General features: G+C 49.5%; 1 protein-coding gene across 1 annotated transcript in view; it reads left to right on the top strand.

The window, feature by feature from the left end:
* Positions 1 to 13,401, top strand: part of KNDC1 (kinase non-catalytic C-lobe domain containing 1) — a 95,899-nt gene that overhangs the window by 66,565 nt on the left and 15,933 nt on the right. Inside the window, exons 18-24 of the mRNA XM_078150667.1 lie at positions 4,547 to 4,640; positions 4,746 to 4,857; positions 5,360 to 5,581; positions 9,671 to 9,784; positions 10,217 to 10,364; positions 10,517 to 10,696; positions 13,145 to 13,351. Coding sequence (XP_078006793.1) covers positions 4,547 to 4,640; positions 4,746 to 4,857; positions 5,360 to 5,581; positions 9,671 to 9,784; positions 10,217 to 10,364; positions 10,517 to 10,696; positions 13,145 to 13,351 — 1,077 coding nt within the window. The remainder of the gene's footprint in view (positions 1 to 4,546; positions 4,641 to 4,745; positions 4,858 to 5,359; positions 5,582 to 9,670; positions 9,785 to 10,216; positions 10,365 to 10,516; positions 10,697 to 13,144; positions 13,352 to 13,401) is intronic.

Genomic DNA, 13,401 nt, shown 5'->3' with positions numbered 1-13,401 from the left:
TCAGTTATGGCCAGATCAGGTAGAGTTGAGCCTCAAGGCAGAATATTAAGTAGGCATCTCTCTTCCCATTCTTTGCTTGCTTTGTCCCTTTAGTGGCATCCCTGTCCTGCTTTAAGATGGATGGATGGGGGCAGCTAGGTGGTGCAATGGATAGAGCACTGGCCCTTAAGTTAGGAGGACCCGAGTTCAAATCCGGCCTCAGACCAAACACTTGACACTTACTAGCTCTGTGACCCTAGGCAAGTCACTTAACCCCAATTGCCTGAAAAAAATATATGGATAGATGGATGGACAGAGGGACAGATGAAGGGACAGATGGATGGATGGATGGACGGACAGACAAATGGATAGATGGGTAGATGGATGAATGGATGGGTGGATGGATGGATGGATGGGTGGGTGGATGGGTGAATGGGTATGTGGGTGGATGGATGGATGGACAGAGGGACAGATGAATGGACAGATGGATGGATGGATGGAAGGACAGATGGATGGGTGGATGGATGGATTGATGGATGGATAAATAAACAGAACATTTATTAAGCACTTACTATGTGCTAGGCCTGTGCTAAGATCAGTTGAGACCATTCCCTTCATACTTTCTCCTCCTTTGCACTGCCAGGAGTGGCTAACATGACTCCTTAGGTATCATATGCATGTTAACCAGCCGCATCACTTTATAAAGACAAAATGGTGACATGTCAAGCCTCAGCTCAGAATTTCTGAGCTCCTCTGAAGACTTATTTCCTTCTCTACCCTAGAGATAAGGGTCCCCCACCAGCTGGTCCTGCAGAGATTGTCAGGCTGCCTCAAAATCCCCCCCAAAAAATTCACCCAAGTGTTCCTAAACATGCACTGAGTGGTGAGCCTGAGATGGGAGCTGTCTGGCGGTCTCCTACAAACCCAAATGAAGCTATGTAAGCTCTGACAATCCTTACCCCATCTTCCCTGCTCACCAATGAGCCAGAACCACCCAAACAAGGCTACAGCTCCACTCAGGATCCTAGAGGCATCCCTGAGGGTCCCCAGAGCTGAGGTTGTCTTTCTCAAATGTCAGTGGCTCAAGCCCCCATTTTGATGTGCTCTCTCCAATGTTGACCAATTGTGATGAAAGCCCATTTCATTTAGCCAGTTAATATCTATTAGCTTTTACTAAGGGCTATTTACTAGGAAGACCAGCAACAATAGGACTTCCAGAAGAAGCATGTGTGGGGATGCCCCATCTGTTGCCTCATTCCCTGGAGGAGAATGGGCAGCTCACAGCATTCACCTCCATAGGTGGAAGAGTCTCTGCCTCTTCTCTTGCTGGGCTGGGTCAAACAGATCATTCTTCAGAGCCTCACCCACACTGGGTATCCTGCCAACCAGCCTTGGCTCTAGCTCCCAAGCTTGCTGTGTGCACTGTTCTAGCCCTAAATCTGAGCTCATGAGGTTGTGACTATCTCCTATACTCCTTTACCTACAATCAGGAAGTTCAGATACCAGGAACAGGGTCAGAGGGAAGAGCAGGCCCACGACCTCCATGGGGAGATGAGGGCTGGAGGCTTCTCTCTCCACGGAGGCCAATTCAGTCCTTGCCTCCTCAACTGAACCCAGCCAGGAAAGTAGATGTTAGGTGAGAGGTAGCTGACTCTATGTTAGCCTCCAGAGCCCAGGCCAAGGGGGGTGAGTCTCCTCCCAGTTAGCCTTGCCGCCTCTTGGTTCACTCGCATCCCCCACCTGTAACACCTACCTCCCAGGGTGTTCCTGTCCAAGAGAAGAGGCGGATGGGTAGAGGGAGTTCCCCATCTGGGCTCCCTGCACCATTCACATGCCAGGTCCAGTATTATCCTTCAGGGTGCCAAGGGGCTTTGTATGTCGTGAGGGTGACACTATGTGACCTTGTCCCATTTGGACAATGGGTGAGGAAGATGGGAGTTTCCAAGGTGTTTTTCCCCTGGTGCATTCAGTGAGTGGTCAAACAGCTAAAGGTGACTTGTCAGGAGCCTGACCCACACTCCCTGTGGGTTCTCATGACTGTCATGGTCCCTGGCTCAACCTGGTGGGATTCTCAGGAAGAAGACATCACCGTCTTTTAGTCCTGCCATAATCATCTGAGTCAGAAGTTATCCCTTGGCTCCTTCTTCCCTCCTTATGTTTCAATAATGGCTCTCTCTGGTTCTGTGGAGGTGGTATAGCCCCACTCTGGGTTGATTCCTGGCTTTTGCTTCCTTTGATGAATTAATATGAGAATCTATGGGGCAAGGGTGATCACTGCTGACTAGGGCAGCTCTGTGCACCAATTCTGCCACACACAGCCCAAGACACTTCAGGGGCTCTCTATTGCCTCTAGGAGAAAAAGCAGACTTCTCTTCAGCACTTTATGCTGGAGGGCCACAGGGGCCACAATCTGCTTCCTGCCCATCTTTCCAGACATTTCTTGTGTTCTTTTGTATACTGCCACACCCCAACTATGCTCTGGATGTCAATGTCCTTATTCCTTCCAGTGTGAAGGCTAACACTCATTTGACAAAAAAGATTAAGGTTAGAAACACCTTGGAATTAATCTTGTTTCCAACAAAGGCCAACTGGCATTTTAGCCAGAAGCCCTGATTACATAAAAGGGGGAAAGGGTGGCTATGGCATTTATGGTTGGGAGGGAGGGGATGATGACAGTGATTTCTCAGTGTCCATTTTCTGCAAACACTGCCTGATGGAGTAGTCTTCCCTCAAGGAGTACGAATGTAACCAGGTAGGTTTCCATGTGTGCTAACTTGGGTCCCCTGAGCCATTTGACCAGGACCACTTCGTGGAGAGTTTGGGCTCCCTGTTCAGTCTATATAATCTGTCATTGGCTAAATTTTCAGATTATGGGCTTTTAAAAAATGTCATTTTGATGGAAGCCTTTAGTTGGGTGCTGTTCCTTTCTCAGTATGTATCCTCTATCTAGTGAGCCATCCCTTGTAGCAAAGGATAAAAACAAAAGAGGAAATGAGCCCAATTAACCAATGCTTCAACCTTGCTGGACAGAAAGAGTCCCTCACCTCTGCATGAACGAGGGAAGTGAATTTTCTCATCTCTGCTCTGGAGTCAAGCTTGGTCATTACATTTCTCTATTTCCTTCCGTATTCTCATTCACATTGTTGTCACTGTAGATCATGTGTCTGAGTTCTGCTGACTCCAGGTGACAATAGTTCATTTGAGTCTTGGTTCTTGGAATTCTTTATCTTCGTGTGTGCTAGTCAGTGTTTTATTTTTAATTAAATGTTCTGTTAGAAACTTAACATTAAACAGCATCATCACATGCATCTCTGTCTATTTAATAGCCATTTGATTTTGATTTATTACAACCCCTGAAGTAGCCTCATGCATTCAGTGTGCCCATGAGACTCCTTTGTCCATTCATTCTCATTCCCCATAACACAAGAATTCCTTTGCTGGGAATATGTCCAGAACAAAAAGACAGCCTTGTTCTGGGGCCCCTCTACAGAGTGTCTTGTTGTATCAGGGGAAGAGCTACATCCATTGGGTACCTTCATGGAGCAGGACCCTCTGGTGTGCAATGGGTGTGAATAGCTGTGGAAAAGATGAAGAAATCTGGAAACACCTTTATGAAATGATACAGAAGAGGGGCAAAGGGGGAGATTCACACACATTCTAAGCCCTCCTTAGTCAGATCCAATATGCCTGGGAGAATGACCACCAAGGACAGAGGTCCCTACCCCAGGGAGCTCATGATCACTTCCATTGGTAACAAAGCTGAATTGCAGACAAGAAAGAAGCATCAGCATAAGGAGCTCAGAATAGGATCTGGAGTCAAAGGCACTGGATTCAAATCTTGTCCGGGCCCCTTGGCTTGCCAGGGTCATGTCACCCCTCTGGATACCCGTTTTTTCATCTATAAAAAGAAGAGGTTGGGCTAGATCCCTTCTAGGGGCCTTCCCAGTCCCAAGTCTCAAGTTCAGAGGAGAGAAACACACACTCACAGGAAGGGACCAGAGATCAGCCATTTTAGCTGACCACTAGCCCAGGGAAAAGCAGCATCATAGCAAAAGCTACCATGACCTGAGGCTGTTCAGTGTCCAAGACTGGAGAGAAGGCCAGCCACTCCACTGCCTTCTGCCCTGGCTGGGACCCATTCTGGGTGCCTTCACTCCAATATCTTCCTCACCTGACCCTGGTGGGAACTTCCCTCCCAGTATCCTTGAAGGGCCCCCTCCCATTCCATCCTTTGTCCCTCACATATCTTTCTCTTTTGACTGATTTTGTTGTATTAGTAGATGGCATGACTCAGGTCCAAAGTGACTGAGCTGAGCTTTTTTCTGTTTCTGTCTCTAAAACGACTGTCACCCCCACACTATTTGAGTTTTGGACTTGTGTGGCCCCTGTGGCCCTCAGCTCCTCTCCTGTGCACATACAGAGTGCCGATGGCCTGGTGGTCAGCCCCTGCTGCTCTTGTCTGGTGCCCTTCCTGGATAGGGTTGGTCTTGACCATTAAGTCAAGAGAAAGGTTTGGGCTGCAGGGTGCTAGGATGCCTTGAGAGCCATGAACTTGACATCTTCTCAGGAGCTAGAACAGCAGCTGATGATGGAGAAGCGAAACTACCGGAAGACCTTGAAATTCCGCCAGAAGCTGCTGCAGAAGGAGAAGAGAAGCCGAGGTAGCAGCTGCGGCGGGCAAGAGGGGGGATTGGCGGGAGGCAGGAGTGGGAATAGGCCCTTGGAGCCCAAGCCGCCCTTCTGCTGAATGTGCTTTACACCCTAAGGTTCTGAAGTTAAAACCATGTTGTCAAAACTGAAAGGACAGCTGGAAGAGACCAAGGCCAAGGTGCAGTTCCTTGAACTGGTCAAAAAGTACCTGCAGGTAAGTAAGCTTTGGTTCTTTTTCTTCTTTCTCCTTCTCTTCCCCTCTCTCTCCTCCTTCTCCTCTCTTTTCCTTTCTTCTTTCCTTCCCCCTTCCCCTCCCCCTCCCCTACCCACTCCCCTCTTCCTCCCTCTCCTTTCTCCTCATTCCTCTTTCCCTCACCCCTTCCCCTCCCCTCTCCTCCACCCCCTTCCCCCTTCCCCTCCCCTCCCCTCCTCCACCTTCCCCTCTCCTCCCCTCCTCCCCTTCCCCTCCCCCTCCCTCTTTCTCCCTTTCCCTCCTCCTCATTCCTCTTTCCCCTACCCCTTCCCTCTCCCCTCCATTCTGCATGTGGGTTTGTCAGCTCTCCCTGGTAGCTTCAGCCCCCCAGGGTAGGAATGTTCTCTAGGCATGGCCCTGGTAAAGGCTGCTGTGTCCTAGCATCAACCCTCATCACTGTGCTGGAGAAGCCCACTCCCATTTAGCCCAGAGGCTTGGTGGTCCCGACTCCCATAAGCACAGCTTGGCTCCTTGCAGGTGGGTTTACGCGGAGCAATGGGGCCTGCAGCCATGGGCACTGCCCATCATCGTGAACATCTCAGCTGCAGGGTGTGACACCCTGGACTTCAGCCCCCTGGACGAGTCGTCCTCACTCATCTTCTACAACGTGAACAAGCACCAGGGAAACAACAAACAGAGGAGGTCTCGGATCCTCCAGGCCGGGACCCCCCTGGGGCTCATGGCCTATCTCTACTCCAGGTACTTGGGCCCAGGCTGGGGCTCAGAGGGGGTGGGAGGCTGCCCAAGGTCACACAGCCAGAAACTGTCTGATCCTTGGCTACTGTCTGTGAGGCCCTGAAGAGGTGGTGGGGTGGGGGCTGCCCCCCTTTTGCTCAAGGACACTTCATGATGGAAGGCCCCTCCTTCTTAGTCTGGGGAGTTTTTAATCCAGGAGTCCAAGTCTCATGCATCCCTTCAAGTCACTCCATCACTCTCAGCCTGTTTCCACATCTGTGAGATGGGGTCAATGCTGAGAGAGCACCATGTGGTATGTCTTGTGACTAGAAAGCAGGACAGAAAGAGGGAATTCCTTTGCCCAGTTGGTGACCCAACAGAAAAGCCATTTACTGGATGCTTGCTCTATGAGCTGAGTGCTGGGGAGACACAGACAAAGAGAAACAGCTCTGCCCCCTCCCCAGGAGTTTGCATTCTCCTGAGGGAAAATAAGTCCGTTTTCTCATATGCAAAATGGAGGCCTTGGACTAAATGCCCTCTGAGGTCCTTTCCAGCTCTCAAGGTCAGATCCTGAAATAAGAAAGATACATAAAAACGACTCCCAAAGTAATTGGTAATTTGGTAGTTGCCCAGACTGTGCTTAGAAGGAAGCTCAGAATTGGGGGAGGGGCATGGAATGGCATCTATGAGAAGCAGTGAGGAGGGTGGCTTGGCAGGACAGGCTGGAGCCTAGAGGTGCTAAGGAGTCCCAGGTGTCCTGAGTAAGGGAGGTGGGCCCCATCTGTATGGAGAGAAGAGAGATGAGAATCAGAGAGACCACTAGAGGCACCAAAGTACCTCGGGTCAGAGAGACAGAAGAGCAGGACAGCCTAGAAATTTACATGTTGTTTACTAAGTCACTTTGTTTTAAAGGGGGAGGGAGGACACAGCAGAATGTAGTAGAGATTTATGGTTTCATATGCTATCCTCTTTTTCTGCTCTTTGTATTTGGAAATGTTTGGGTTTTTTATCCATATTTGTCAAGTTTAGAATAACAATTTAAAATGTTTAAAAGTAGTCCAGGTTCAAGCAAGGGCCTGAACTAGGGTGTAGAGAGAAGGGCTCAGATATGAAAGACGTGGAGACAGACTGAGGGGCACCCAGCAAATGATTGAGATACAGGGAGTAAAGAAAAGAGATGATGAAAGATGTGATAGAAGGCTGCAAGCAGGGTGACTGGAAACAGGGCAGATGGCAGAAGGAGGATGGGGGATGGCCAATGGCGGATGGCAAGTGATGGATGGCAGATGGAGGATGGAAGACAGCAGATAGTAGATAGTGGATGGAAGATAGTGAGTAGCAGATGGGGGAGGCTGATGGTGGGGGCATCTGGCATATGGTGGATGGGGGCTGGTAGATGGCAGATGGAGGATGGTGGGTAGCAGATGGTGGGTGGTAGGTGGTGAATGGTGGATGGCAGATGGAGGATGGTGGATGGCATATAGTGGATAGTGGGTGGCAGATAGATGGTGAGTGGCAGGTGGCATGTGGTGGATGAATGGTAGACTTCTGGGTAGAAATAGAGAAGTGAAGGAAAGAGGCTAGTCTGATATAATGGGGGTGAGAGGAGGAAAAGTGAGTTCTGTAGAAAGACGAGAAATAGAAATGGGGACTTCTTAAGCATCTTCAGAGATCAGCCAATTAATCAGAAAAGCACTAGAGCTACTATGACAGGAATGAAACAGTTGCTGCCCTCATGGAGCTTCAATTCTTTGAAGAATACTTGTACATATAAGGGTATAGAGAAGAAATAGATTCCCAGGAGTTTGGTCAGTGATGTGCTGTAGCCGAGGCAATCATGGAGATGATAAGGGAACCCATGGGAGCTCCTCAGGTCCCCAGGAGAAAGGGTCTGGGGAGAAAAAAGGATAAGGCCCAGGATAGAGTTTTGGGGGACACTCATGGGTGGGGGCTAAGACCTGGATGAGGAACCAGCTAAGGAGACTTCAGAGGCAGAATTTGGCAGTCGGTACTGGGGACACCCCAAGTGCTTGACCCTTCCAGCCAAAATCTCCCTTTCTGCAATATGAGCCTATTCTGCCTTGTAGCCTCCACCGTATGGATGGTAAAGGAACAGGCTTTGGTACTTGTATGTTCTGAGGCTGCCAGTCTGTATACACAGGTAAACAGATACTCAGAGTTGGAAGGTACCTCAGTGGCCATACCTGGTCCAGCTCATATGGAACAAGGTGCCCCTCCACAGCATCACAGCAAGTCCCAGCTTGAAGACCTCAGTTCAAATCTTGTTTCAGATACTTACTGTGTGACCATAGATTAAAAAGAAACCTCTTTGCCTCATTTCCTCATCTGTAAAATAGGCATAATAATAACACCTACCTCCAAGGGTTGTCAAAAGGATAAAATCAGATGATGTTTGTAAAAGCATTTTGCAAAATTTGAGGCACTATACAAATGCTAGCCATTTTTGTAAGTAGATTTGGAAATCATTAGCAGAGTGATGACAGTTGAGTCCATGGGGGATGATGAGATCATCAAGTGAAACAGCAGAGGGAAAAGAAAAAAAATGGCTCAGGAGAGAGCCCTATGGGCCACCCAGAGTCAGCAGACATGACCTGGATGAAAATCCAGCAAAGAAAACCAAGAAGGAGTGTTCAGGAGGAGAACCAGAGCGAGGCAGGGAGAGAAAGAAAAAAAAAGAAAGGAGAGAGACAGAGATAGAGGAGAAAGAGACAGAGAGAGGGAGGACAGAGAGAGAGAGAGAGGAGAAAAAGAGAAAGAGAGAGAGGAGAGAGAGAGAAAGGAGAGAGAGGAGAGAGAGAAAGGAGAGAGAGAGAGGAGAGAGAGAGAGAGAGAGAGAGAGAGAGAGAGAGAGAGAGAGAGAGAGAGAGAGAGAGAAGAGAGAGAGCAGTATCCCAATGGGCAGAGAGTGATCACCCGTGTCCAAGGCTGCAGAGAGGTCAAGGTGAGAAAAAACCATTGGTTTTGGTCCTTAAGAGATCATCAGTAACTTTGGAGAGAGCAGTCGTGGGGAGTGATGAGATCAGAAGCCAGACCATAGTTAAGAAAGGAGGGAGAGGAGAGCAAGTGGTTTATTTGGGGTTTTTTTGTTTGTTTGTTTGCTTTTGTTGTGTTTTGTTTCTTTCTAGGAGTTCAGTTACAAAAGGGAGGAGAGATATAGAATGATCACTAATAGGGATGGGGGTTTTTGAGAATGGGGGACACATAGGGAAGCAACCAAGAGATGGGGAAACAAAGATAAGTGAGGATAGGGAAAACAGAGGAGCCAGTCTGCCAGAGCAGATGGGATGGAATGGGCTGTGCCTTGGCAAAGAGAAGGGCCACCTTTTCATGGGAGATGGAGTGAAGGAGAAATTCATGCCCAGGCATCTGGGAGAAGAGGGGAGAAGAAGGTGCTTGACACTTGATGGCCTACTTTTTTTGGGAAAACATGAAGCCAGGTTCTGAGCTGAGAGGGTCTGGGGAGGTGAAGCCGTGAGAGCTTAGAGGAGGGTTGGAAGCCTTGAGAATAGCTGCTGTGGTTAGTGGAAGAGCGAGCCAAGAAAGGCGGGGGCAGAGGACTTCCTGGCAGCAGGGAAGTCTCAGTGGAGATGCTGGTGCAGAATTGTGCGGTAGCTAATGCTGTTCTTATGGAAAAGATGGAGAGGTGGGGGCTTGGTGGTAATACGGGAAGGAGAATCTGAAACTGGCTGAATGGCTAGCACTTTGGAATCTGTGCTTGGCCCTGTTCTGTTTAACAGTGGTTTGCTGGTGGTTTGGTTTTGAAAACTCAGGTAAAGTCTGATATCAGGGTTGTAGGTGACCCGAAGTTAAGAGGTCCAGGCAGAAAGCTGAATGGCTGAATCAGGGTCCCCAAAGGTGATGGATGACCCAGTCAGAGTAGACAACAAAACTTAAGATAGTCCACGTGAAGGCTGTGTCACTGGGTGTGTGTCTGTCACTGGGTGTCTGGGTGTCTGGTTGTGTGGCCATGCATCAGCCTCTGCACCCCTGCACATCTGCTCATCTCCTCTAGCGCCACACTGTCACCACCCAAGAGAAGGGCGAGCATGCATTCAGGCACCTCACAGCCATCCCTCTGCCTTGCCTTTGCAGTGATGCTTTCCTAGAAGGCTATGTCCAGCAGTTCCTTTATACCTTCCGATACTTCTGCACTCCAGAAGACTTTCTGCAGTTCCTCCTGGACAGGATCAATAGCACTTTATCCAGGTAAGCCCAAGGCCTCTGGTGCTGAGCTGTGCCTGGAAGAGACCCCCTTGGCCCCCAGGTTCCTACAGCACCCTAGCCATGTCTTAGCCTCTTAGGAGTATGCCCCTGACGTGCCTCAGAGCGTGTGTTGATAATCTCTGTCTTCTGGCCCAGATCCGAAATATCAGCTGGAGCCAGAGCTGGGGCTGGGGCATGAACAGTTTACTTCCTTCTGACCCTCCCACTCTCTGACCTTGCATGTGTCCCCTACCCTAGATCGGGGCCCCAGGGGAGGCATTTGGGGAAGGGGCGCTTCTGACATGGGCACTCAGGGTTCCCACACAGCTCCCTGCCAGAGTATCTCTTGGGTTCTCCAAAGCCGAGATAAATGATGTGGCCTGATCCTGGACCACAGGTAACCCCACCCTAACCCTTGCTTTTTTCTGTTTCCAGAGCCAACCAGGACCCCACGTCTACCTTCACCAAAATCTATAACCGTAGTTTCTGCATCCTACAGGCCTGGATTGAAGACTGCTACACTGTTGACTTTACCCGGAATGCCGGGCTCTTGGAAAAGCTTGAAGAGTTTATCTCTTCCAAGGTAACTCATTACAAGAACCCAGACCAAGAGCCAGCAAATGACCAGGTTGTGCGCAAGCCTCAGGGAAGGGAGAGGGCTGGCTCAGGTCAAGGCAGGTCCCAGAAAGCGCCACCACTGTCCATCCCACTGACCACTCCATGTGCTCTGTCCAGGTCACTCCCCTGGATGGCTATGGGGAGCACCTCCGGTCCTTTCTCGAAGTAGCCACAGATGGAAAGTGTGAGGGGCCTTCCCGCCTCGGGGACTTGGATGATGATAAAGAGGCCGATGAAGACACGCGGTCTCTGAACGCCCTCTGCAAAAAGCTCTCAGAGGAGAGCCTCTGTCGGAAGGTACATTCTGTCTCCAAAGAAACGGCCCTCCCTCCCTGTTAGGGTGGACAAGAGGGACCAATGGACTTGGGAGGGACCGGGAGGAGCCTCTGAAAGCTCTGCAGGCAATGGGAAGTCAGGTTGTGAGCTTCTCTGGACTCTTTGGCCTGGGTCCCCTGGAGGCTGCTCCAGAGGCTGTGCTGGGAGGGGGCCAAGGCATACCTTGGTGCCTCTCCCTCCCTCCCTCTCTCTCTCTCTCTCTCTCTCTCTCTCTCTCTCTCTCTCTCTCTCTCTCTCTCTTTCTCTCTCTCTCTCTCTGTATCTGTCTCTGTGTGTCTGTCTCTTTCTCTCTGTCTCTCCCTATCTCTGTCTCTCTGTATCTGTCTCTCTCTCTCTCTGTCTCTGTCTCTGTCTCTCTCTCTCTCTGTCTTTCTCTGTCTCTCTCTGTGTCTGTCTGTCTCTCTGTCTGTCTGTCTCTGTCTGTCTCTCTGTCTCTCTTTCTCTCTCTCTGCCTGTCTTCCTGTCTGTCTCTTTGTATCTCTGTCTCTGTGTGCCTGTCTCTTTCTCTCTCTATCTCTCTCTGTCTCTGTCTCGGTGTCTCTGTCTCTCTCTATCTCTGTCTGTGTGTCTTTCTCTGTATCCCTCTCTGTGTCTCTCTGTCTCTCTGTCTGTTTGCCTGTCTATCTGTGTATCTGTCTCTGTATGTCTGTCTCTGTCTCTCTCTGTGTCTCTCTACATCTCTCTGTCTCTCTCTTTGTGTCACTGTCTCTTTCTCTGTATCTCTCCATCTCTCTGTCTGTCTGTCTATCTGTCTCTGTGTGTTTGTCTCTGTCTCTGTGTCTGTCTGTCTCTCTCTCCATCTCTCTGTCTCTCTGTCTCTCTTTCTCTCTCTCTGCCTGTCTTCCTGTCTGTCTCTTTGTATCTCTGTCTCTGTGTGCCTGTCTCTTTCTCTTTCTCTCTCTATCTCTCTCTGTCTCTGTCTCGGTGTCTCTGTCTCTCTCTATCTCTCTGTCTGTTTGCCTGTCTATCTGTGTATCTGTCTCTGTATGTCTGTCTCTGTCTCTCTCTGTGTCTCTCTACATCTCTCTGTCTCTCTCTTTGTGTCACTGTCTCTTTCTCTGTATCTCTCCATCTCTCTGTCTGTCTGTCTATCTGTCTCTGTGTGTTTGTCTCTGTCTCTGTGTCTGTCTGTCTCTCTCTCCATCTCTCTGTCTCTCTGTCTCTCTTTCTCTCTCTCTGCCTGTCTTCCTGTCTGTCTCTTTGTATCTCTGTCTCTGTGTGCCTGTCTCTTTCTCTTTCTCTCTCTATCTCTCTCTGTCTCTGTCTCGGTGTCTCTGTCTCTCTCTATCTCTGTCTGTGTGTCTTTCTCTGTATCCCTCTCTGTGTCTCTCTGTCTCTCTGTTTGCCTGTCTATCTGTGTATCTGTCTCTGTATGTCTGTCTCTGTCTCTCTCTGTGTCTCTCTACATCTCTCTGTCTCTCTCTTTGTGTCACTGTCTCTTTCTCTGTATCTCTCCATCTCTCTGTCTGTCTGTCTATCTGTCTCTGTGTGTTTGTCTCTGTCTCTGTGTCTGTCTGTCTCTCTCTCCATCTCTCTGTCTCTCTGTCTCTCTTTCTCTCTCTCTGCCTGTCTTCCTGTCTGTCTCTTTGTGTCTCTGTTTCTGTGTGTCTGTCTCTGTCTCTTTCTCTCTCTGTCACTCTCTGTGTTTTTCTCTGTATCCCTTTCTCTGTGTCTCTCTGTCTCTCTGTCTGTTTTCCTGTCTATGTATCTGTCTCTGTATGTCTCTCTGTCTGTCTCTGTCTCTTTCTGTGTCTCTCTTTATCTCTCTGTCTCTCTCTGTGTATCTCTCCATCTCTCTATCTGTCTGCCTGTCTGTGTATCTGTCTCTGTGTGTCTGTCTCTGTCTCTCTCTCTATCTCTGTCTTTCTGTATCTGTCTCTCTGTCTCTCTGCCTGTCTCTTCCTCTCTGTGTCTCTCTCTCCCTCTCTCTCTCTGTCTCTGTCTCTCTTTCTGTCTCTGTCTCTATCTCTGTCTGTCTCTGTGTCTGTCTGTCTCTGTCTCTCTGTGTATCTGTCTCTCTCTGTCTCTCTGCTCTCTCTCTCTCTGCCTGTCTTCCTGTCTGTCTCTGTGTATCTGTCTCTGTGTGTCTGTCTCTGTCTCTTTCTCTGTCTCTGTGTCTTTCTCCATGTCTCTTTGTCTCTCCCTCTCTATCTGTGTGTCTGTCTCTCTGTCTCTCTCTGTGTGTCTTTCTCTGTATCCCTCTCTCTGTGTCTCTCTGTCTCTCTGTCTGTTTGCCTATCTGTATATCTGTCTCTGTATGTCTCTGTCTCTCTCTGTGTCTCTCTCCATCTCTCTGTCTCTCTGTCTATCTGTCTGCCTGTCTGTCTGTGTATCTGTCTCTGTGTCTCTCTGTGTCTCTCTCCATCTCTGTCTCTGTCTCTCTGTCTCTCTCTGTCTCTCTCTCTACAGGGTTTTAATTGGAAGCTTCCCAGGGCCAATGGCTTCATTCTGCCTCACCATAAAGAGAGGCCATACACCATTGCCTCTGCCCTACCCAAGCCCTGCTTCTTGGAGGAATTCTGTGGTGCCTATGGCAAGACCAGCGAGAAGGGGCCCTACTTCCTCACAGAGTACAGCACCCACCAGCTCTTTAGCCAGCTGACCCTAATGCAGCAGGTAAGGACAGTGACATCAGTAAGTGGGGGAGGGGGGAGCTAGGTCCAAGG

The sequence above is a fragment of the Phascolarctos cinereus genome, unplaced genomic scaffold, assembly GCF_003287225.1.
Source record: "Phascolarctos cinereus isolate Bilbo 61053 unplaced genomic scaffold, phaCin_HiC Scaffold_3;HRSCAF=262, whole genome shotgun sequence".
In the NCBI taxonomy this organism is placed as follows: Eukaryota; Metazoa; Chordata; class Mammalia; order Diprotodontia; family Phascolarctidae; genus Phascolarctos; species Phascolarctos cinereus.
The sequence above is the reverse complement of the archived record's forward strand: the minus strand, read 5'-3'. Positions and strand labels throughout refer to the sequence as shown.